This window comes from Lampetra fluviatilis, chromosome 30 (genome assembly GCF_964198595.1).
Source record: "Lampetra fluviatilis chromosome 30, kcLamFluv1.1, whole genome shotgun sequence".
Classification (NCBI taxonomy): Eukaryota; Metazoa; Chordata; class Hyperoartia; order Petromyzontiformes; family Petromyzontidae; genus Lampetra; species Lampetra fluviatilis.
The window spans coordinates 4049725-4075055 of NC_136304.1; the positions used below are offsets into that span (position 1 = coordinate 4049725).

Here is a 25331-nt window from a genome sequence, read left to right on the forward strand (position 1 = left end):
CGACCGCGCTCTATAATAGCTGGCGCCAAACTGTGCCACTCGCCCTTCCGCGTGGCCTTATGGGAGCCTCAGTACGTCTTCAGGTCGGAAGATATTTTATTTGAGGTTTTCTTCCGATTCCGTTCCGATGACGTGTACGGGTGCGATGGGAGAGAGGAGGGGGGGTCTTTCTTTGTTGCTTGTGTGCGTGTTCCCGTGTACGCGTGCAAGTGCGTGTGTGCACACGTTTGTTCGCAAACACAGCGGTGGTGTAGCGTTCAGCGCAATGCGCTACGAACCTGGCGCCCCGGGTTCGATTCCTACTCACGGCCAACACCAGTGACGATTATCTGAACCGGTCCTGGGCATCCCCTAGGTCGACTCAGTCTCAAATGAGTATCTGATGCAGTGTGTAAACATCGCCACTGGGGAGACAAAGGCTGCCGGGCGCGGTGTTGGCCACCCACCCTCTCGTGTGCTGTGCCGGCCTTCATAGGTGCACGCTAACAGCACTTGCCCCAACAGTCCTTCAATGCTATACGGGGGGATCTTTGTCTTTGTGTGCCACACGTGTGTGCGTCCGTCCACGCGTTCTCCTGTGTGCTCACCACCCCCTCCCCTCCCCCTCCACTGCTAGCCTGGCCCTGCACCCAGACCGCAGCCTCGTCGCTACGGGCCAGGTGGGACGCGACCCGTACATCTGCGTGTGGGACTCGTACAACGTGCAGTCCGTCTCCATCCTCAAGGACGTGCACACGCACGGAGTGGCGTGCCTCGCCTTCGACGTCACGGGACAGGTATCCATCCGCGCACAAACATAGTTCCCAGAGCGGGATCGTTGGTGACGCAGTCGATAGGTGTGTGACGTCGCGAACGCTGCACAGCGAAGGCGGTCGTGCCGTGTGTGCTGGTATTGGCACCGGCACTGCCAATGCAGTAGCAGCAGCATCGTCTGCCTAGTGGGTTAAATGTAAAATCGTTGGCACGCGTGATGGTTGTTGGCGATGTTCCTTCCCCACGTGGCCGCGTTGCCACGTGGGGCTTTGCCCAATTTGGCCATTCGCGAGTAATTTTTCCTTTTGCAATTTCAGAGAAAAAAAAATGTAATTTGGACCGTGTCACCAGCACACTTAGGCCTGCTCAGTTGCGAGGTGTTAACTACCTTGCCTGGTATGTAAGAGGCAGTGGATTTGATCCCGACCCTGATGCCTGCAGTATACTTGGAGTTTGTTCCTTCCGTGGTCACGATGATTTTTCTCCAGGTCCTCCGGTTTTCCCCTCCATATTCAGAAACATGCGTTTAGAGTATTTGGCTGCTATAAATGTCCACGTGATAAGCCACTTCGTTGAACTATAATTTGTGGCCAGGTCGCTTTTGAAAAGGAGCTGTATATCTCAGTGGGCCTTACCTGGTCAAATAAAACATAGTTAATAGTATTTTTCGAACAATGTCACGGGTCCTTTAACGGCTGCCGTAAAGCAGACCGCACGTAGTATTTTTGTTTTAAATCGACGCACACCGCAAGTATTAACCAGGGCGGCCTCTGGCTTCGAACCGCGAACTTCTGCAACAGCTGGCAAACGCGCTACAGCCGCGCCACCACCATGCACCTGCAGCTGCTGCCGCTGCTGCGTTTAAACAAACCATTTTAATTGGAATGTTTCACGGCAATAATGATTTTCGCGAGCCAATTATTGTATTGTTGTGTGAATTAATGAATCTACTCCGGTTGAGTCGTAGGCGTGTTGACAAAAAAAAGAGAAAGATTTCGAAGCGTTAGCGCAGTGATTATTTTGTTTTCATTGGCAAAAAAAATAAATTGCGCAGGTATTTCCGTGAGCCTGTTCTAGTTTTTTTAACGTTAAACTTCATCCGGTGACGGTGGTTGCCGCCATAACAACACGGCTGGCTGAGGAAGGCCACATGGCCTACCGGATTAGCACGGTGGGCTACGTACGGTGGGAAAGAAGTTCAACATATATACAGTCCAGACCACCTCACCCACCATCCCAAATGGACGGCTCAAGAAACCTATTGCGGATTGTGGGATTCTTGCTTTCTCAGTTTAGAACAAAAAGACGCAGATAAATAGATGCGCTGTTCGTAAACAAACAGCCTCTTGGTGAACGTTTCTAGAGAGAAACGGTTCCGTAGTTCTCGTTGTCGTTGGCTCCACCGCAAGCCGCATCTGTGGAAACAAAAGAGCTTCACAGCTCATCGGATTCCTCCAGAATGAACAAGAATTCCGATTCCGACACCTCGTTTTCGTGCGGCGTAAGAAAAAATAATCTGGCGACGATCGCGACGCGTTGCCCCCCCCCCCCCCCCCCCAATAGACGAGCGAGCGACAACGACCGAGAATGCCAGAGGCCTCCCTAACGACCCCCCCACCCCCACTCCCCGTCTCTCATCAGCTGCTCGTGTCCGTCGGCCTCGATGCCAAGAACTCCATCTGCGTGTGGGACTGGAAGCGTGGCAAGCCGATCGCCGCCGCGCCCGGGCACACGGAGAGGGTGCGTGAGCCGCGTGCCGGCAAAACTCTCCCCACAATTCACGCGCAACACGACCGCAGATCGATGGACACAGGGACGGGTTGGGGAATCGAACGCGTGCGTTGCTTGGGTTCGTAGCAGAGGTCGCAACCGGGTACCCGATACCCGTACCCTACCCGATACCTGGCTACCCGTACCCGGCCGGGCACGGATACGGGTAGCCGTTTGCGACCCTGGTGCGGCCGGGTACGGGTAGACCGTGAGTCACTGGTGAGTAACTGTTTGTCACTCATTTCCCAACGTCTTGTCTCTTCTCACAATTCAAGTTCCTAGAATCAACCCACTCGCGCCTGCAACATGGCTTCATCCCAGAGGTCGCAATCACGTACCCGATACCCGTACCCTACCCGTACCCGGCCGGGTAGGGTACGGGTACGGCCGGGTACGGATACCCGTTTGCGACCCTGGTGAGGCCGGGTACGGGTAAGGAATCAAAACCCGTTTGCGACCTCTGGTTCGTAGCGCAGCGCGATAACCGCTACACCGCCGCTCTCCACGATTCACGCACGCGCATCGAGTGACGTATCCCAAGACAGGTGGCTGTGAGCTGGAATCGAACCCGAGCCTCGCCTCAGTTCGGAGCGCAGCGCGCTGATCGCTGTGAATGCTGCGGCAACACCCGCTCTCACTCGTCTCAAACGGTGTTAGACCAGAGGACGCCAAAAGCCTTTTGGCGTCCTGTGGTCTAACAGCTTTCTTTTGAGACGAGGCTCAAAAAGAACGCTGTCTCTGGTGTGGACCAATCAGTTTCAAGGACAATGCATATATTATCAGAGTACGTTTTTTGTTTGCATTCTGACCGCAAGCATTAATTGTAGACATGATTCCTTGTAAAATGCTTCAGTTTGGTGTTTTAACATCTTCACACCTGTTTTGTTGCCAAAAAAGGGGAAAAACCTTTAATCACAATAATATTATTAATTCTAATTTTCTTTTCTTACAATGCGGTAGAGAAGAGGGGGGGGGGCAAGATTGGGCTGAATTGCTACGTCGTAATTGCTTTGGAATTTGTGTTGCCACGGATACCTTGCTGGGTGCATTCTTGCATGCGCGCGTGCGTGCGTTCAAATGAAGCTGATGTTGATTTGTGTGCGGTAGGGACGGGTTTGGCTGAATAGCCCTCACCGTTTTGAAAACCTCCATATTCGCACGTGTGTGTGTGCGCATGTACCTACTCCCCGGCACGTTAACGCGCACACGCACGTTCAAATATTGCCAATTATAATTAGTCAATTAGAACTATACATAAGCAAGCATCACGCATCAACCACTACCGTGAAAACCTGACAGGACCTTCCCCCCGTGTGAATCATTACCGCTGTAAAAATAATAATAATAAACTGAACTGTTATATTCACTAGGTAGATCCCACTGAGCTATGAGCAATTTTTCAGAGGCGAATTAGCCACACGTGCCAGCTCATCAAAGTGGCTGATTATCGTCACCGCACGGGAAGGATTTAGAGCAGCAGCCAAATAATCGAGACGCGTGATGCGTCTAAAGGTAGAGGAGGGCAAAGCCGGAGGAAACCGGAGAAAAATCCACGCGGCCACGGCGGGGAGAGAGAGAACTCGCGGACTCCAAATGTGCAACAGGCATCGTCAGGGTCTGGGATCGAGACCTATGACCTCCTGTGTACTAGGCGAGGGAGGTAACATCCCAAACTCGCCACCATGGTGTCAACAATGAGAACAATATCTTCTGTTGATATGAGGCAGGAGCCCACTGAGTCTGTAAAAGCCCTTTGCATCCGATGAAGACCTGGGTCAAAACAAGCGAACGCATAATAATTGCTCGAGTTACACCAATTATTAAAGCATTAAAAAGTATCGCAAATTAAATATATTTAAAAATGCGGGGGAAATAAAGTACCAGATCAAACGTAACAGCAAAACGGAAGAATAAAGATTAAATTAAAAATTTAACGGAGATTGAATCTAAGGGAAATTAGATTGAACGTGCAAATTAAAATTCTCAACAACAAAAAAGCGACTGAAACGAAGAGCAGATTAAAAGCAAACGGCTGTACGTATTTCATAACACTCGAGTTTCTATGAAAAATAGATTCCTCGGCGTGCAAATTCGACAATTGTAATTCGACGGCACTTACCCGTTCACCCAGTTAACCCTTTCCCATTCCGATGACGTCCGTCGGTTTCTTTTCCCATTCGGAAGCGTCGAGGCCATGCGGGAGGGCGTGTGTCGCAGTCCGGCTGCCGGCTATCATAGAGTGCGTGACCGAGCACCCTTCCAAACCTCCAGATACAAGCCCTTATTATAATTTTTTAGATTTGACGCTTTCGTGACTGCAAGGATTCATACTCTTAGTTTTTTCCGTAAAGTCACGTAGGTAAAAAATGAAATTAAAATTAATAAAAAATAAAATAATAAAAATCCACGACGTTTCGGAGGCAACACAAGTCTCCGTCGACGTATACCTCGTGCTCTCTTTTAGCCCCGCCCCCCCCTCCCAATACGTTCCATTCATTGGCTACCACATTCTGATAAGCCCCCCCCGCCCCCCCCCCCCCTTAACTTGTATTTAAGAACTTGCATCTGGAATCCCTGCCTCACTTGATACAGCAAATCTGGCTGTGACGGTCCCACCTGATGACGGAGACTTGTGTTGCCTCCGAAACGTCGTGATTTGTATTATTTAATTTTTATTAATTTTTATTTCTTTTTTTTTCCTACGTGACTTTACCGAAAAAACTAAGAGTATATAAGCCCTTATTTGCCTATTTCCAAAAAGTTTAATGTTTACAAAATATGACCCTCCTCCACCGCCTCCCCCCCATGCAACCCTCCCAACATCGGTGAAGTTGTGCCTGTGGAACTCTCCAAAACAACATTTTCATAGCCCTCGGCCGAACCACTGATTTTGGGGGGTGTAGAATTATTGCCCCCCCCCTCCCCACCAAAAAAAAATTACTGGAGGGCTAAAGAAAATGCTTTTCAGATGTTTGTAGCAAAGAATTCGAATTCGATATGTATACATAAAATGTTAGTTCTCTAGCCGTTCTAGAACCATTTAGAACGTGATATGTATACAACACATTTTAGTTATCTGGACATTCTAGAACATTCCTACAACATGATAAGGGGGGAGCGATGCTGTGAACTCTGCGGCCCGAGTTCGATTCCCGGCTACGGCTGACATCAGTGGCGAAGGATCGTCCCGTCGGTGTCGTCGGGGTAGAACAACGACCACAACTTGACAAGAGTGCTGGGGAAGAGGGCATCATTCGAGCAGCAGATTGACAAAGGGCAGTGAAGCAAACCAATCACCTTACTCATACAGTCACTCAGTACGATTGTGGATATACAAAGATCCCCCGTATAGCCTTAACAGTCTGCTGGGGCAAGTGCTGTTAGCAAGCACTTATGAAGGCCGGAACGGCACACCAGGGGGTAGTTAGCCAGCACCACGACCATAGTGGCGACGTTTTTACGCAACCAAATCAGGTACTCATTTTAGGCTGAGCCGACCTAGGGGAGGCCCAGGACTGGTAAAGATAATCGTCACTGGTGTTGGCCGTGAGCGGGAATCCAACTCGGCTCGCCAGGTTCGTAGCGGAGCGTGCTCACCTCTACACTACCGCTCCCAACAGCAACAACCTCTAACCTCTACAAAACAACACAACAACAAGATTATAAACACACACACACGCACTTACAAACATATTGCAGCCTGTTGAAGAGCGACGGTCACGTTTTAATTTAGGTACAAGCGCCAAAGGTGCAATTCCGCCGAGGCGTTTGGCCCTCACCACTTTAAGAAGACCTCCTTAAACGATGGCGTCACCTGTCAAGGTCTCTCTGCGGAAACTCGCTTGGAAGTCGGATTAGATTTGGTATTTTCCGGCGCAAATCTGATCATGATTTAAATTACGTTTTCGCGAAAGAGTGAGAAAAAAAAAAGATTCGACGACGGACGCGTCAACGAAAGTGATGGGAAAAAATGAAATCCGCGGTGCCATCGGCGTCTGTTCGGATCACGACGTGTCGCGGATTGTGCAGGAAGATAATGAAACTTCCCTTTCTCCGAAATGTAGCAGCGGCTGATTGCGTGAACGCGGTTTTTAAGCTAATTGTTGGGGGTGCGATGAAAGCGACAGCGATCTGAGCGGTTCGATCTCAGACGCTGGGGGAGATCGGTGGGGGGGAGCTGGGGGAGGGCGGTGGGGGGGGAGCTGGTACAAACCATCGCGCTCGTTGCTTCTTTCGTGTATCTTGTCAAAAATAATAGGCTTGCGTTTTGTTAAAAATACATATGTACGGCAAGATGGTTTGAGTGCGTGCGAACATGTGAAACTTGTGGAATTTTTCTTGCAGATTTTTGACATATCCTGGGACGCGTACCAGCCGCATCGCCTGGCAAGCTGTGGGGTCAAGCACATCAAGGTAACGGCATGAGGAATACATCCATCCACGCTCTCTACCCACTTGGGGGCACCGCGCTGGCGAGATGTTAACTACCTCGCCTGGTTATACAGGAGGTCATGAGTTCGATCCCGACCTGACGCGCGCTGTATATTATTTCGAGTTTGTGGTGTCTCTCTCCCCGTGGCTGTGTGGATTTCTCTCCGGGTCCTCCAAACTTTCCTTCCACATTGAGAATTAACGTGCCGTACATTTCCACGTGATAATCCACTTAATTGAGCTATCATCTATCACCTGGTCGCCTCTGAAAAAGTGCTTTAAAAGTCAGTGCGCTTTACCTGGTAAAATAAAAAATAAATGTAAAAGCTTAAAATAGTTTTAAATGAAGGCCGATTCATGGTACGGTTGGTTTGGTTCCAATGTTCAAAGCCCCATGCAGCTGTGTCTATAATATGTCTACCGTCTATTTTTTTGTCAATGGTAATCGTGCCTGGGTAGCACATGTCACGAAGGGAGATGATGGCAGATGATCAATAATAAAAAAAACGGAGTGGGCATCCAAGAATCGGGACGCACCAGCACCGCCATGGAGATGGAGCGATAAAATCAGCTCGTGTGCAGGAGTTTCGCGGTGTTGTTGCTCTGCAAGACTGTGAGAGATGATGATGACCTGGGGGGGGGGGGGGGGTGAATGCCTTCATCCAGCAGCAGTACCTGATTAAGCTAGTACGTGGCCTGTAGCATATGTTATAAAGGGGCCCTAAATGTTTAAAAACACGTAAATATTAAAACACAAATTTGTAACTTGCATAGTAAAGTCATTGTATTTTTTCATTTGCTATACAGCCACATAATGCGTAATATTGCTAACCTCAAACACCCAGTCGTTCGTAAAAGTTGAAGGCAGTATAGTACTATCGCAATAGAGCAAGTGCAGAATCACTGAACCGGAATTGATAGCTTGAAAGCATTTAGCGCGGGGCCCTTGAAATTGCGGGGCCCGTAGCATGTGTCGCTACTTTTGCTCCGAGGATAATCCGGTACTGCCCAGCAGTGGATAGATCACGGCACGGCGTCTGCTGCTGACGACATTTTCAATTACAACAAATGTCGGCGAATGGTCAATTGGCGCGCCCCTTGCACCTGCTGCACGGAATTGGGCGGCCGAGTGGAAAGTCTCCGTGTCCCAACCATTCTCCCGCCTAATTGCGCTGATCATAAGGGGACCTCTCGCCCCTGCTGCTATCCCCGGCCCATTCATGTTCACTTATCAGTGAGCGGCCAGCCATCCTGCTCATCCGCGCGGCTTTTTATAGCACGGCTGCACTTACCTTAAATTTTTTTTTCCTTCGCTACCTTCTCCACCGCCACCACCACCGCCGCCACCGCCATAATTCCCGGCACAGAATCGCGGCGGCTTTTGCCGTTAACCCTTAAAACGGGCGAGGAGAGTCTGGAGCGAGCTGCCAATGAAACGTGGCTGCCCGTTTGGTGTCGCCATGCTGTTGAATGCGGTTGGCTGCTGGCTTCGCTAAAAGTAAACTCAACTATTTTTTGTTAAAATATTTTACCAGGTAAGGCCCACTGAGCTACGTGTAGCTCCTTTTCAGAAGCGACCTGGCCACAAATGATGGCTCGACGAAGTTTGCTTATCGCGTGGAAATGTACAGCAGCCGCCAAATACTCGAAACGCGCGTTGAATTCTAAATGTGGAGGGAAAAATCGAAGGATCCGGACAAAATTCCACGCGGCCATGGGGAGAGACACATATACAGGCGTCAGGAATGTGATCGAACCCACGACCTCCTGTATACCAGGCGAGGTAGTTAAAATCAGGGCCACCGCGGTGCCCCCCTTTGCCATGGCTAAGGGGGGCTTGGCCACGATTTACCAAGGGCACTCACTGAGCCACGATTTGCCAGCTCGCGTCATCACTCAAGCACGGCGGGCAGGGCGAGACCTCTCGACACGAGGGCACCGTCGTCAGAGCCGGTCGGTCGTGGAACACAACGGGCATGGCCCACTGCTCGCGTTCGTTCAGCTGTGGCCATGTAATGGAGCGCGTGGTTCCGACAAGCGCGCCACCACCACCCCCCCTTCCCCCCACCCCACCCACACAAATTCACATCTCTACGAATAATATGTAGGAGCGAATTGTGTTAATTGACAGAACACGTAATTACAAAAATGAACGTCAATGGCATTCAATATATATATATTTCGCACAAAGGCTAATGAAGGCGAAACTAAAACTTTAATTGGAGTTTGTTTGTCATCTCGCTAAGAAATGTCTCCGAGCCTCGGCAGATGGCTGCGCTCCGACGTGCAAATTGCACGTCGGAGAGTCAGCGACCGCTTCGGCAAGTGTGGTGTCTCCACGGTTCTCCGCGTACGGTCACGTCAGTGCCGCATTATCCTCGTTGCAAAAGTAGCTACATATGTAGCTACGGGCCCCGCACTTTCAAGGGCCCCGCGCTAAATGCTTTCAAGCTATCGATTCCGGTTCAGTGATTCTGCACTTGCTCTATCACTATAGTAATCTACTGCCTTCAGCTTTTACGAACGACTGGGTGTTTAAGGTTAGAGATTTGTCGTATTATCTGGCTGTATAGCAAATGAAAAAATACAATCACTTTACTATGCAATTTAAAAAAATGTGTGTTTCAATATATTTTTAGGGCCCTTTTGTAACATATGCTACAGCCCCCCGCACGAGCTTAATCCGGCACTGGACCACGTCACATCGCCCTCCAGCGCTCACCACCGTCGTTAGCTTTTTTCTTCTTCTTGGTTCTTTCGGTAAAGTCACGTAGAATGGAAATAATAAAATAGTCGCTCCAAGCCTGGAGTGTGTCATTCAGACTGTCTACTCGACAGACATGCTCTCCACCTGAGAACGGCTGCTTGCGTTGTGGCCGAAACGTCGTGAGAATTATTTTATTATGTTTTATTTTTATTATTTCCATTCTACGTGACTTTACCGAAAGAACCAAGAAAATGAATCCCTGCAGTCACGAAAGCTTTAAACCGTCGTTAGCGTCGTCGTGGAGAATGTGAATAATATTTTTTTTTGCGTCGACCCGCGCCGCCCCTCCGCCGTGTCGCACAAGAGAGAGGGTCACTTGCCCGCCGCAAGATCGGCGATTCGTCAGCAGCAGCAGTGGCAGCGTTGATTTCGAGCGAGCCTGACTCTGCCGATGGGACACTGTTTGTCGAACACCGGTTCAGAGTTCGGTTGCCTTGAATCGATGCGACTGAAATTTCGCAGAAGGCTGGGAGTGCGTCTGGAGAGACCACGATAGCTCATATGGTATTATTTTTATTATTACTTTTAAAAACAAATTAATTTCACCACGTAAGGCCCCACGGAGCTATATAGCTCTCTTTCAGACGCGATCTGGCTGTGACATATGATAGCCCAGCGAGAAGCGGCTTATCACGTGGAATCGCAGCCAACTACTATTAAACGCATGTTTCTAAATGCGGAGGGAAAAACCGGAGCACCCGGAGAAAAATCCACGCGACCACAGGGAGAACCCGAAAACTCCGAAAATATAGACGTCAAGGTTGGGATCGAACCCACGACTTCCTGCATACCAGGCGAAGTAGTTAACATCTCGCCACCGCGGCGCCCATTAAACCCAAGCGTCGGGCATTCGGGCTAATGCGAAGTGCTCGCTCGTAAATAAAGATTGACTGGGTGACCCCTTTGACCTCTTCTCCTCCCGCCCAAGTTCTGGACGATGTGCGGGAACGCCCTGACGCCTAAACGCGGGGTGTTTGGCAAGGCGGGCGACCTGCAGACCATCCTGTGCCTGGCGTGCGCCCGCGACGACCTCACCTACTCGGGCGCCCTCAACGGCGATGTGTACGTGTGGAAGGGCGTGACGCTCGCCCGCACCGTGCAGGCCGCGCACGCGGTATGCTCGCTCGCTCACAGGCCCACTCACCCGCTCGCTCACTCGCTCACAGGCCCACTCACTCACTCGCTCACAGGCACACTCACCCGCTTGCTCACTCGTTCACAGGCCCACTCGCTCGCTCGCTCACAAGCCCACTCACCCGCTCGCTCACAGGCACACTCACCCGCTCGCTCACAGGCCCACTCACTCACTCGCTCACAGGCACACTCACCCGCTTGCTCACTCGCTCACAGGCCCACTCGCTCGCTCGCTCACAGGCCCACTCACCCGCTCGCTCACAGGCACACTCACCCGCTCGCTCACAGGCACACTCACCCGCTTGCTCACTCGTTCACAGGCCCACTCGCTCGCTCGCTCACAAGCCCACTCACCCGCTCGCTCACAGGCCCACTCACCCACTCGCTCACAGGCACACTCACCCACTCGCTCACAGGCACACTCACCCGCTTGCTCACTCGTTCACAGGCCCACTCGCTCGCTCGCTCACAAGCCCACTCACCCGCTCGCTCACAGGCACACTCACCCGCTCGCTCACAGGCCCACTCACTCACTCGCTCACAGGCACACTCACCCGCTTGCTCACTCGCTCACAGGCCCACTCGCTCGCTCACAGGCCCACTCACCCGCTCGCTCACAGGCACACTCACCCGCTCGCTCACAGGCCCACTCACCCGCTCGCTCACAGGCACACTCACCCGCTCGCTCGCTCACTCACAGGCCCGCTCGCTCGCTCACAGGCACACTCACCCACTCGCTCGCTCACAGGCCCGCTCGCTCGCTCACAGAACCACTCACCCGCTCGCTCGCTCACTCACAGGCCCGCTCGCTCGCTCACAGGCCCACTCACCCGCTCGCTCACAGGCACACTCACCCGCTCGCTCACTCGCTCACAGGCCCACTCACTCACTCGCTCACAGGATCACCTGCACACTCGCTCACAGGCCCACTCACCCGCTCGCTCGCTCGCTCACAGGCCCACTCGCTCACTCGCTCCCAGGCCCACTCACTCGCTCACAGGCACACTCACCTGCACACTCGCTCACAGGCCCACTCACCTGCACACTCGCTCACAGGCACACTCACTCACTCGCTCACAGGCCCACTCACCCGCTTGCTCACTCGCTCACAGGCACACTCACCCGCTCGCTCACTCGCTCACAGGCCCACTCACTCACTCACAGGCCCACTCACCCATTCGCTCACTCGCTCACAGGCCCACTCACCTGCACACTCGCTCACACTCACTCGCTCGCTCACTCGCTCACAGGCACACTCACCCGCTTGCTCATTCGCTCACAGGCTCACTCACCGGCACACTCGCTTACAGGCCCACTCACCCTTTGATTCATTCCCAGGCCCACTCACCTACTCTCGTACCATTGCTACACCAGTAAGAAGAGTGAACTTGCTTGGGGGGTCAAAGGGACATAAACTAAAAAAAAATATTTTACCTGGTAAAACCCATTGGGTTAAATAGCTATTTTCCAGAAGCGACCTGGTCACTAATGATAGTCCAACGAAGTGGCATATGTGGAAATCTAAAGCAACCAAAAGACACTCGCTCACAGGCCTACTGACCCACACACAGGCCCACTCACAGATCCATACACGCACACTCGCTCACAGGCCCACTCACCCACTCACCAACTCAGACAAACACAGGGCCACTGACCCACACACAGGCCCACTGACCCACACACAGGTCCCACTCACCCACACTCGCCCACAGGTCCACTCACTTGAGTTCGGGAGTTGTGCTCATGTTCAATGATGACTCTGAACCAGTAGAGGACATTCCACATTGCCATGCACGTGGTTGATCTTCCATGGGAATCGCTGTTGACACCACAAAGTTATTTTGCTTTTATCGACCCTGGATGGATAATGGGATCGATTCGATAGATCGATCTGTTTGTTATTGCTCTGCCGCTAATCTGGATAATATAATCTTAACAATGGTAACAATTGAATGGCCACTAACTTAAACTTAACTTAGAGACCCTTTGTAAATCCATTGGTGGACAGGAAGAGCTCTGCGCTCCGCGTCGGATTTATTTATTTGACTCTTGAATTGAATCGTAGTCCAGAATTTGCATTAATTTGCTGGCGTGATAAATAGTTTCTTGTTTGGCAAAATCGTAACAACGAACTGAGACACCGAATACGCCTTTGCAAGCGGTACCTGGGGTGAAACGTGGGCGAGTGGAGATATTTAAATGGTGGAAGGGGGTGGGGGCGGAGAGGACATTATAACATAGGAAGCTTAAGCAGCGTCAAAATACAACCGAAAGTGCTCCAGATGATTTACGTGACGTCCTTCAACACCTACATTTGGGTTGTTTTTGTTCGCAGCATCTCCTAAATGCAGCAATTTCTACCGCTGTAATCAGAATAATAATAATTGAAAACAAAAAACGCCACGCGGAATTTTACGCGAAAGTCGTTCACAGCGGGGATAATGGAGCAGCTGCAGAGCGAGTGTGCGGCACTTATCACGAGCGCGTTGTCAAAGCTGCAGGGATTTCATGAAACATTCTTAATTACAGCAGCAGCAGTGGCAGCAGCAACAACAACAACAATGCAACAGAGGGATGGGCCGTTTCTGTGAAAGGGTAGCCTGCCATGCCAGCATGTCTCCAGTGGAGCCCTCTTCTTCGCGTAACCATCGCCGATTCGTTTTCTGGAGGCGGTGGGGGGTGGGGGTGATGGTTGTGCCTGCGTGCCGTTGGTTACGATGTCCGACGTTCGGCCTGCGCGTGTCCGGGGCTTCTCGAGGAAGTGGAGCGGTTGGCACCGGACATTGTGAAGCACGGGGGTGGCGACTGCCCCGTGGGTTATTCGCAGCGGCGCTCTGCGGCACGCCGGCGTGGCTGGTCGCACGTCACGTGCCGGAGCCGTTCAAGTTCAAGTTCATTTATTAGGTATAGAGCCCTGTGAGCCATTCGGCTCTTGAATCGGGTGCAACCGCAACAAACAAAAAACAAAAACATGAACAAAAAAACATCTTAAAGCGAATATGTGACTGAGTGCAAACAGAAAATCCAATAAAAGACAGCAAAATATGGCGGAAAAAACACCGTACACCAACGCTAGCAGTGCGGAAGAGAGTGAACCTGGGTGGAGGGTCAAAGGGACGTAACAGCTTTAAACGAAACTGTGTTTTATTTTTGTATTACACCAGGTAAAAGCCCCACTGAGCGATATAGCACTTATCACGTGGAAATGCATGGCAGACAAATATTCGAAACGCGTGACGCTGATTCTAAATGTGGAGAGAAAAAACGGAGGACCCAGTGAAAAATCCACACGACCACGGGGAGAGAGGCACGCAAACTCCAAATATAAAGCCAGGCGTCAAGGTCGAGATCGAACCCAAATCCTGCTGTATACCAGGCGAGGTAGTTAACATCTCACCACCGCGGTGGTAAGGGGGGGGGGGCACATTTAGCGGTGCGTAGCCCACCTCAGCAGCCGCCTCGTGCCAGCCCTGGTTGCGGGACCCACCGTTAGAAGAGCGACCGGGACACAGCATGGCGCAAATGAAGCGGGCAGTGACAAACCCATCTCTTGATGCGGCGGCTGGCATTGGCAGCATGGCAGTAGGAGGGGGTGGTGGTGGAGGAGGGCGGCGGTGGTGGTGGTGGTGTGGGAGGAGGGGGGTGGGGTGATGGAGGCGACCGATGAAAAAGAATAGCGTGGCGTTGGATGTGGAATTCTGATTGCCTCCTTGCGCCGGGCTTGACTGACCTCTGTTAAGAAACCCCAACCCCCCCCACCCTCGCTCCATCCCGCTCCGCCTGCCCATCCGGTTAGAGCCGCTCGCTGGCACGGGTCTGGCCTGTGTATCATTCTCGTATTCGCCGGTCCGTTAAGGGGCCCATTGCTTGGTTTAAACGCGCACAATCAATGCCACTGATCTCCTCCCTCGCTCAACTTAACCCTGACCCCATTAGAGAGAAGCATGGTCCCAGCAGCCTATGAGCAATTTTTCCTATCGTTGTCATGATTTTAAATGTTATTTCTAGCCCTGTCAATTTTCCAAAGCCACAAAGCCGCCCCGGTGGCGATGTAATGGCTCGGACACCGGATTTGCAGTCCAAGAGGCGACGGTGCGACTGGGTGGTGAGTTCAGCAGTTCCACTGCTGGATTATATTTTTTCTGCCTGAGGACGACCGCTTGTGTTGCGATCGAAACGTCGTGATTTCTTTTCTTTTATACCTATACGTGAATTTACCGAAAGAACCAAAGAGTAACCTCTCCTTGTATACAGGAGGTCGTGGGTTCGATCCCGACCTTGACGCCTGCTGTATATTTGGAGTTGGAATGTTCTCCCCGTGGGCTTTTTTTCCAGACCCTCCGCTTTTCCCCTCCACATTTAGAAACAACACGCGCTCAGAGTGGGTGGCTGCTCTAACATTTCCACGCGATAAGCCACTTCGATGAGCGGTCATTTGTGGGCCAGCTCGCTTCTGAAAGAAATAATTATACGGCTCAGTGGGCCTTACCTGGTAGAATAAAAACACAAAATAGTTTCGTATAGTTTAGACTCCATCTCCCGGCGCTGGGGTCGAAATCGATGGTGCAAGTTTTATTTTGTTTTAAATCCTCCCCACCGCCTCCGTCCACTCGAAGCAGGAGTTTGGCGTTGTGTGGTGGGGTAACGCGTGGGTTAACACCCACCCCGACCGAAATGTCTTTGGCGCGCCCCTTGCCGCCAGCATGGGCCCGAGGAGGCGTTTGCGTGTCCGCGTCTCTTCTGCCCGCTTTTGTTTGCGGAGCCGCGCTTCGGATGACGCTGACGGCGCTTGTCACGTCTGCGCCTGAGAATCCTCCTCTCGTGCGTGCACACACGTGTGTGTGTGTGCACGTGTGTGTGTGTGTGCAAGCGCACGCGTGTGTGTGTGTGCACGCACACGTGTGCGTGTGTGTGCCGCGTCGATGTCGCTGAACGATAATTGTTCCGCTTAAAGCGTCGCAATCATCACAAATTACAGGGCGCCGACCGGTATAAGTTTTCTTCGCGCGTAACCTTCACCTCGCGAGCTCGTATCCGTCTAATGAATTGTGCAAACGATCGGCTGTTGGATTGATGGGGAGTCCGTATATCGTGTTTGCGTAAAATGTACAGCGGTGTTTTTTTTTTCTTCAAGGGATTGATTTCCCCGCCCCCTTTCCTCCTCCCCTTCACTCCCCACCCCCGATTCCCGCAGTTATATGTCAATTGTGTTATCGACATCACATCACGAGACAAAGGAATTCCCGTTTGTCACTCGTGCAGACAGCAGTGTATCACCTTGTGCCTGAGAACGGCCTTGGAAGATGACGTTATTACGAATACACTTGTGAATTCACTTCCACAGGTCTATCCTACGGCATACGTGAGTGCATGCATTTTCATATTCCCTGAAAATGTATGTTGAACTTCGTTTGCACCGTACATAGCCAAATGTGCTAATCGGAGGTGCGAGGAAGGAAAACAATCTAAACACATGAATCAGTTCTCAATAAACGACTTTCAAACTAGGTTTGCTTTTATAAGTGCATAGCTCCAAGTGGCTTCCTAATGTAATAAATGACTGGACCACGATGTCTGTCCCAGTGTCCTTTATTATTCGGTTCGTGCTGTACACCCACACGGCTGTCTTTACTCTGTAGCTTCTCCACGGTGCTGACTCCAATGTCGGCCCGATCCACAACAGCAGCTCCGCTGCTGTTTCTCTCACACAGCCCCCCTTGGCTGTACTCTCTGCTGCTCTTCTCCCTCCGCAGCTCTCACAGCTTCTTGCCCTCTCTCTCTCTCTCCGCAGCTCCTCCTGGCAGCCACACCGCTGCCTCTAACAAGCAGCCCCCTCTTTCTCTCTCTCCGCAGCTCCTCCTGGCAGCCACACCGCTGCCTCTAACACGCAGCCCTCCTGGCTGTCTCCTCCCCAGCTGCACACCACTCCGCAGCTTCCTCTTATCTTCGGGGTTGGCTCCCGATCGCCGTCGGCGCCCCCCCTCTCCACACTTGCCCGCGTGGCCTCACTCTTTTCCGCTCGCACCCCGACTACCTTCCCCTTCCGGTTTACCCGCTTAAAGCCCCGAACCTTACCCCCACGTCACATGACTCCACCCCCCGTGACGTCACCTCCGGAAGGTCGCTTACGCCCGCATTACACCACCCTCCCCCGTAGAAAAATCCCAGCCGACCTCGGCTGACCAATAGCAAATCGTAATGCGGCGAACCGAGCTTCCCCCCCTAAAGGACACTAAGCATATAATGTAACAGCAAGAACAACAACAACGCAATCAACATCAACGATCGTACAAAAGCATGCAATAAATACAACTGTAAGAAAAAAAATAACAAGACAGCAACAATCAACGAAACGTAAGCGATTTGGAACGTGTGCGGGTCGCCGGCCCGTCCCGGACGGTCGGCGGCCCACTCGCAGAACGGGAACGCGATGAAAGTCGAGGAACGACAGGGGGTAATCCCCCTGTCGCAGCTGGAAGTCCACCGCCGTCCCGTGTCTCTAAAGAGTTAGTCTTGGGCTTGTCCTGTGACCGTGCCCGCAGCTGGGTCGGAAGGGCTGCAGGGCTCGAAGGTCCCGCAGACCTGGCAGGCGTCCTCCGAGCAGGGCCCCTCGTCCCCCGCAATGTCACGGCCGGCCTGTCTGGAACAGGTACGACAGGCGCTCTAGCGAGATCAATGGACGCAGGCAGGGGAGAGTCAGCAGCAACAGACCCCGGCAAGGCAATATTGGGGGATGACGCATCATGTAAGGGAGCAACATATGGTTTCAAGCGCGACGTATGCACAACCCAGCGACGAGACCCAATCTGGACGCGTGCTGTCTGTGGGTTGGGAACCGCAATGAGGTGTACGGGACCATGCCAGGGTTTGTGCAATTTCGGCGAGGTCCCCGGACGTACCTGTGGACAATGAAGCCAGGCTAGGTCCCCAACCTTCCAAGGGCACTCCCCCTCAGACCGTCGCGCATATCGCTCGTTCCGGGCCTGGGCTTTGGCCGTAGCCACGCGGGCATTCTCCCGCGCCTCCGTGACTCGGCGAACCGTGTCCTGGATGTATTCAGGAAGTGGTTTCCGAGGTCCCTTCACCCCAGTTCCCAATTGCACATCCACCGGCGGCACGTTTTCCCGACCATACATAAGGTAAAACGGCGAATATCCTGTAGCCGCATGAGGCGTCATCCTGTACGCCGAAAGCACCCCGGGGATGTGCAGATCCCAATCTGATTGTTGTTCACTCACGGTATGGCAAAGCATGGCAGACAATGTCCTGTTCAGCCGTTCAACCATACCATCCGTCTGCGGATGGTATGGGGATGTCCGTACTTTCTTAGTCCCAAGGCCCGCGCACACTTCCGCCAATAATTTAGAAGAGAAATTCCTGCCCTGGTCCGTGAGGAGTCTCTCAGGCGCCCCCTTATCCATAATATACCCAAACAAAAAGGCGTCGGTAATGGCCGCGGCCGACTGATCGGGCAACGGCCAGGCCATCGGCCAACGGGAGAGGTACTCAACCCCTACCAGCAAATATTTATTACCCCTCGCCGATGGTGGAAAAGGTCCCAATATGTCCAGTGCCACCAATTCATTGACTCGAGACACCTGAATCGACTGGAGAGGCGGCACGTAAGGATGTTTCGGCGGCTTACGTTGTGCACACGCAGGGCACGCGCGCACGTGCCCTACGACATCTGTCGCCATGCCGTGCCAAAAATAATGACGTTGCAACGTCAACAAGGTCTTCTGCACCCCTAAATGTAAGAGAGTGTCACAATGGAGGGTTCTAATCAACTCGAACCGCAAGGACGTTGGTACCACCAGGCGCCAACGTTCCTGGAACCCCTCCCGCCACATAAGCAGACCATCTCGGAGAGCGGTTTGCGGCCCCACAGCCGTACTCGGACTCCCATTGTCCTTAGCAGACCGCTTCCGCAAGGACACCAATGACTCATCCATCATCTGTTCCCGGATCCAGACAGACCGCGGCAGATTCAAAACCCCGTCAGCCGGTCCCGGTTCCATCGGAGTGTCCGACTTCTCGACGGCCCCGTTCTGGTAGCACCGCGCGCGGTCTCGGCCCGCCGCGTCCCGTCCATGGAGCGGAGGCGGCCGTCAGTTGTTGAGGGCCCCGGTCATCCGGAACATAGACGGCCTGCGCAGGGTTCCATCCCAGCGCATCCCCATCTTTGACGGGCCCCCCCGTCCACGCCGTCACTTGTTTCCAGCGACGGAGGTTGAATTGCGCATCGAGACACTTAGCAGCCATCCGGGAAGTTAGCTTCTCATGCCCACACACAGGCATGGGGATCCCTAGATCCCGAGACAGCTCCAACATTTTCCCTAATATGAGAGGCTCAAGCAGGTCCTGTGGCGTCTCAGGATAAGCTGCCATGGCCAGCTCCAGCACCGCACCCCTGAACGCCACGGGCGACTCCTCTGGTGCTCGTTGTCGTTGAGCGAATCGCCGATGCGCATCATCTGGTGGCTCATAAGCATCGGCCATTTCTTGAAAAACACCACGTAAAGTTGCCTTCTTATCGGTCGCTATGGAACGGAAGAATCGGACAGATTCGTCGTCCAGGAGAGTCGGCAACACCTCCAAAGCCTCCGCATCGGTCCATCTTGCTGTGCGTACCGCCGCCAAGAAGCGGCAGGCGAACGCGCTCCAGTCCCCACCGACGGAAAATTCTTTAACTGTTGTAAGGTGGCGACTCCGACTCCTCTTCCCGCCGTCTTCCAATGGTGGTGGTTGTGATGGCAAATTCAAAATGGCGTCGGCCCGCGGCGTGGCCAAGATGGCGGTTTGGCGCCACGGAGCGCGCAAAATGGCGGCCTCTTGCCGCGTGGGCAATGGCGGCGGCAGGACAGGCAACGTGGCGGCCCGCGGAGCACCACTTGCATCATCCATCGTCCCTGGCGCGACGAGATGGCATAGATGCGCCAGGACGTCCTGAAGTGCCTCCAGTTGTACCGCCATCGCTTGCCATCGTTGATCCGCGTCTGATGATGTCGACGGACCCGCCACCGCGCCAACATCCTCCACACCCGTTCCCGTGGTCGCCTCAGCCTGGCTCTCCTCCACCACCCCAACAGGATCCGTGGTTGGAGGGAGTTCGTCGTCGTCGGACGAAGAAGCCGATGCAGGCGCCGGATTAACTTTCTTCCTCACTTGTTTCGACATGCCGTTGCACTTCCGACACCAGTGTAATAAATGACTGGACCACGATGTCTGTCCCAGTGTCCTTTATTATTCGGTTCGTGCTGTACACCCACACGGCTGTCTTTACTCTGTAGCTTCTCCACGGTGCTGACTCCAATGTCGGCCCGATCCACAACAGCAGCTCCGCTGCTGTTTCTCTCACACAGCCCCCCTTGGCTGTACTCTCTGCTGCTCTTCTCCCTCCGCAGCTCTCACAGCTTCTTGCCCTCTCTCTCTCTCTCCGCAGCTCCTCCTGGCAGCCACACCGCTGCCTCTAACAAGCAGCCCCCTCTCTCTCTCTCTCCGCAGCTCCTCCTGGCAGCCACACCGCTGCCTCTAACACGCAGCCCTCCTGGCTGTCTCCTCCCCAGCTGCACACCACTCCGCAGCTTCCTCTTATCTTCGGGGTTGGCTCCCGATCGCCGTCGGCGCCCCCCCTCTCCACACTTGCCCGCGTGGCCTCACTCTTTTCCGCTCGCACCCCGACTACCTTCCCCTTCCGGTTTACCCGCTTAAAGCCCCGAACCTTACCCCCACGTCACATGACTCCACCCCCCGTGACGTCACCTCCGGAAGGTCGCTTACGCCCGCATTACACTAACATGGGAAGGAAGAGCGTTCCAGACGGCCGCACAAGCGCATCTGAAAACGAACGATGCAGTGACCGTCTTCCCGTCAGCTAACCAATAGCCGCTGCGAGAATGTGATATCGCATATTCATCTCATACTTTATCTCGTTTGTACAATTTTGCCAACGCCATTACCCCTATAATGCACACGCATAATTTGCATTGAATTTTAATTAACGTAAATAATTGAGTCTCACGCGCACGATTCCACACGTGCATCTCGAGCGTAAGAATTGGAATTCAGCCGATTAATCTATGCATTGTTACGTTACATTTTTTCATACGGCGGTATTAAAATGTATTTTTTGTTTTTATACTTTATCTGCTGGTGTTGTCATTGGTGTGGCTGAGCTGAGACCACGTTTGCTTACGGTGCAGCGGAATTGTGGGTTTTGAAATATAATTCTTCGTGCACATTTTCTTTTTCATCCGGGTGCGAAAACATGTTTTTTTTTAATCTCCATAAAAAAATTACGTGCCGTTAATTTTCTCCATCAATGCTTTTGTTTATTTGTTTTGTTTGCCACGCACGTAATGCGTGTGCCGCTCATCGTACTCTGGGGCTGCATCGCTATCGCCAGCTGTGCGAACAACAACACGAATAACAACACGAATAACAACACGAACAACAACACGAACAACAACACGAACAACAACCAAATGTCGAATGCAAAGGAGGAATATTCGAAAAATCTGGTGAACACCAGCAATCGTCAAGGTGGATGTTGTCGTCACCCCCAGATGACGACAACGATAACACAACACAACTTGACGCGCTCAGCCTGATGGCTATTCTTTGCGTTGTGATCGAAACGTCGTAGTTTTTGTTATTTTCTATGAACCAATCTACGTGACTTTACCGAAAGACCCAAAGAATATGAATTCCAGCAGTCACGAAAGCTCTCAGTCAAGATTCAACCCGATGGCGTCGATAGCGGCCAAAATATATTACCAGCGTGTAATAAAATGTACCTGCAAATATCTCGATTGGGATTGTACACGGCAAGAACGCCCCCCCCCCTACCTAACAGGCACTTACTGCCAAAACGTGGCAGAACCCCATCCCGAACAAAGCATTGAAGCTTGCCGTGGGTGTATCAGCGTGCTTAGTGGTCGTGATAATAGGCTATCGTCGTACCCGTGTGTCCGCGCGTTGCACAGTCGGCGATCTTCAGCTTGTACGCGTGCGAGGAGGGATTCGCCAGCGGAGGACGCGACGGCTGCGTGAGGCTCTGGGACACCGACTTCAAGCCGATCACGACCATCGACCTGGCCGAGAGCGACCAGGGCTACAAAGGTAACGGCACGCACGGAGCGACAAATACACACAGACTGACGTGGAGACAGGCTGACATGCAGAGAGGCACACGCGCACACACGCACATTGACACACAGACCGGGAGACAGACAGACGTAGAGACAGGCTGACATGCAGAGAGGCACACGCGCACACACACGCACATTGACACACCGCAGACAGACCGAGAGACAGACAGACGCAAGCAGACAGAGGCTTTGTGCCGTGAGAACATTTGAAGAGCTAATAAGTCACTTTTCAAGGGAGTCCAGTCGAGTCGGGTGGTGGGGGGTGGGGGGCTAAACCGGACTGAGCCCCCCCCCGCCCCCCACTCCTGCTGCAGGTTCATCCACTCCTTGTAAACTATTCTCGTCAATCTTGATTTGAAGCTTTCGTGACTGCAGGAATCCATACTCTTTGGTTCTTTCGGTAAAGTCATCTGATGACGGACGCTTGTGTTGCGACCGAAACTTCGTGCTCTCTTATTCTTTTTCCTATCTACGTGACTTTACCGAAAGAACCAGAGAATAAAATCGTCAAGGCACCAATGATTCGTGCCGTGTTCACCGCTTCCAATCGTCGTCTGGCGCGTTGTCTCTCTCGCGAGTGCCTCTCCCGTCGCCAACAATCTCGCCCACGCTCCGGGCTCCTCCACCCCCCGCCGTTTAAACCCCCCAGCAGCAAGCGCGCCACGTCGCTTGTCGTCTCGCGCGTTTGTTTCGTCTTAGCGGCGCCACGGTGGCGAGATGGTGACTGCCTCGCCCGGTATGCACAGGAGGTCGTGACCCCGACGCCTGTATAGTTGGAGTTTGCGTGGTCTCTCTCTCTCCCCGTGGTCGCGTGGATTTTTCTCCAGGTCCTCCGGGTTTTTCCTTCCACATTGTGTGGAAGAGTTTTTGGCTGCTATACATGTCCACGTGATCAGCCACTTTGTTGGGCTGTAATTTGTGGCCATGTCGCTTCTGAAAACGAGCTGTTCAACTCAGTGAGCCTTACCCGGTACGAAAATAAAATATATAATTTAGTTTATAGTTTTAGGTTATTTTAACTTGCGTGTAGTGCCTTGCGGTATGAAAGGCGTATCAATAAAGATTATTATGATTTATTCTGCCTCATTTTTACCGTTTTGTTCGCTCCACTAGCCGTAACGTAAGGATTTCATATCGCTTGCATCAACCGTAAAACAACCAATTCGCGTGTGTTGACTTTGAGCTTCTTTCGCACCGTCCATATCCGACCGTGCTTCTCAGAGGTGCGGAGGATAGCACACGTCGCAAACGCAGGGTTCAATTCCCAACTAGGACTTCCTGTAGAGTTTGTATGTGCTCCCCCACAGTACTGGATTAAGTTAGTGCGGGGCCTGTAGTATATGTTTTAAAGGGGCGCTAAATAAAAAAAAACATAAATATTAAAACACAATTTTTTTACTTGCATAGTAAAGTCATTGTATTTTTTCATTTGCTATACAGCCAGATAAATACGACAAATCGCTAACCTTAAACACCCCATCGTTCATAAAAAAAAGTTGAAAGCAGTGTAGTACTATAGAAATAGAGCAAGTGCAGAATCACTGAACCGGAATTGATAGCTTGAAAGCATTTAGCGCGGGACCCTTGAAAGTTCGGGGCCCGTAGCGTGTGTAGCTACTTTTGCTACGAGGATGATCTGACACTGCTCCCCTCCCTGTCCTTAATGGGTTCGCTCAGCAGGCGACTGCCACCCGATTAAAAGCGAGCGATTCGACGCGCGAGTCACGAATGCAGGGGCAGTTTGAACGTTTGTTGAATCACAGCTTGGGAGCATCTTTCACGGACCCTAGTGTCGAGCAACTTCAACTTCTTTGACCCCATGACCTTGGGCGAGGCGATGTTCGGCGGTGATGCAGCGGCGCGCGACGATTTGAAATTGTTTGAAGCGATCGATGACGAAAAGTCGTGCGTTGGCACGCAACAAAAATAATTTATAGATTTTTTCGTATTATTATTATTACGTGGCGAGACAAACAAAACAAAAACATCGCTCCGGCTTCAGATGTTTAAAGTGCCATCTCCTCTCGGGGCTCGTTTGTCTTTGTCACGGTGTTCGTCTCGCACGGACCGCACCGTCAAATGTTCATCGACGATTATGCAGCTCGCTCGTTATCATTTTTCTTTCCCCCAACTCCCTCCCTCCCCTCCCGCGTTTGTTTCCAATTAAGAAAGTTTGGAGCCTCGCTCGGTTTTAAAAATACAGTCTCCGCCTGCCGTGTCACGGTTAAACATCGTATCTGGCGACACGTCTTAGTATTCGGCCTAATTAAAATAAATTACCACTGCTCCGTAAATAGCAACGTATAAAAAAATTGGCGTATGAAATGTTATGTTTTTCCTGCATTCTATCGCTTTGGGACCCCCGCCGCCGCCTCAACACCCCCAAACCACCCCCCCAACCACCCCCCACCACTCCCCCCACCACCACCGCCACCACCCCCCCCACCATCCCCCACCACCCCCACCCCCACCCTCACCACCCCCAACACCTCCACCACCCCCCCAACCACCCTCCCCACCACTCCCCCCACCACCCCCACCCCCCCAACCCCCCATCACCCTCCCACCACCCCCCACCACCCCCAACACCTCCACCACCCCCCCAACCACCCCCCTCCACCACTCCCCCCACCCCCCACCACCCCCACCACCCCCCCAACTCCCCCCACCACCCCCCACCACACCACCACCCTCACTACACCCCCACCACCCCCCACCACCCTTACCACCCCCACCACCCCTGTCCTCCCACCACTGCCCTCTCCATGTCCGAACGCGCGAGTAGCTCTCGAACCAACGCCGCCGACAGCCTCCACGAGACGTCTCGTCCGTCGTTGTCCGTCGTTGTCTTCCGGCCTCCGGCTGCCCGTCCCCCGTGTGTTTGCGTTGTTTATTCCGTTACCATTCCTCCTCCTCTTCTACCTCTTCGCATCGCTCGCTCGCGCGATCAACGCAGCGACCTCTGGCCCCTGCAGGGATTAACGTCGCGTGAACCCAATCACATACAACACATAGGACTCGAAAACTCCCTCCCTCCTTCCCTCCCTCCCTCGCTCTCATCGATTGTTAGGCACGCGATCACGCGCGTGTATTGTTAGCTTCAGGATCGATACTAATGGCAGAATTGACGCCTCTAACTGGAATAGTGGCTGGATGTGTGTGTTCCTGTCTCTCTCGCGCGAGCTAGCAACGTACGCGCGCGTGTCCGTCTTGATCCTGCGTGCGATTCAAGCCGATGGACTTTAAAAGCCGCGCGCCGCTAAACGAAGGCGATTTTTTTGTTGTCGCTGCTGCTGCTGCTGCTGTTGTTGTTGTTGCCGTTGCTG

General features: G+C 52.6%; 1 protein-coding gene across 4 annotated transcripts in view; it reads left to right on the plus strand.

The window, feature by feature from the left end:
• LOC144943143 (echinoderm microtubule-associated protein-like 6) overlaps nt 1-25331 on the plus strand; it is a 187426-nt gene that overhangs the window by 63827 nt on the left and 98268 nt on the right. For 3 of the 4 annotated variants that reach the window (XM_078870358.1, XM_078870355.1, XM_078870356.1), the window contains exons 2-6: nt 617-776; nt 2395-2493; nt 6868-6936; nt 10650-10835; nt 21841-21976. In XM_078870358.1, the coding sequence (XP_078726484.1) occupies nt 617-776; nt 2395-2493; nt 6868-6936; nt 10650-10835; nt 21841-21976 (650 nt within the window). The remainder of the gene's footprint in view (nt 1-616; nt 777-2394; nt 2494-6867; nt 6937-10649; nt 10836-21840; nt 21977-25331) is intronic. The other variant, XM_078870357.1, reaches the window with a different exon arrangement.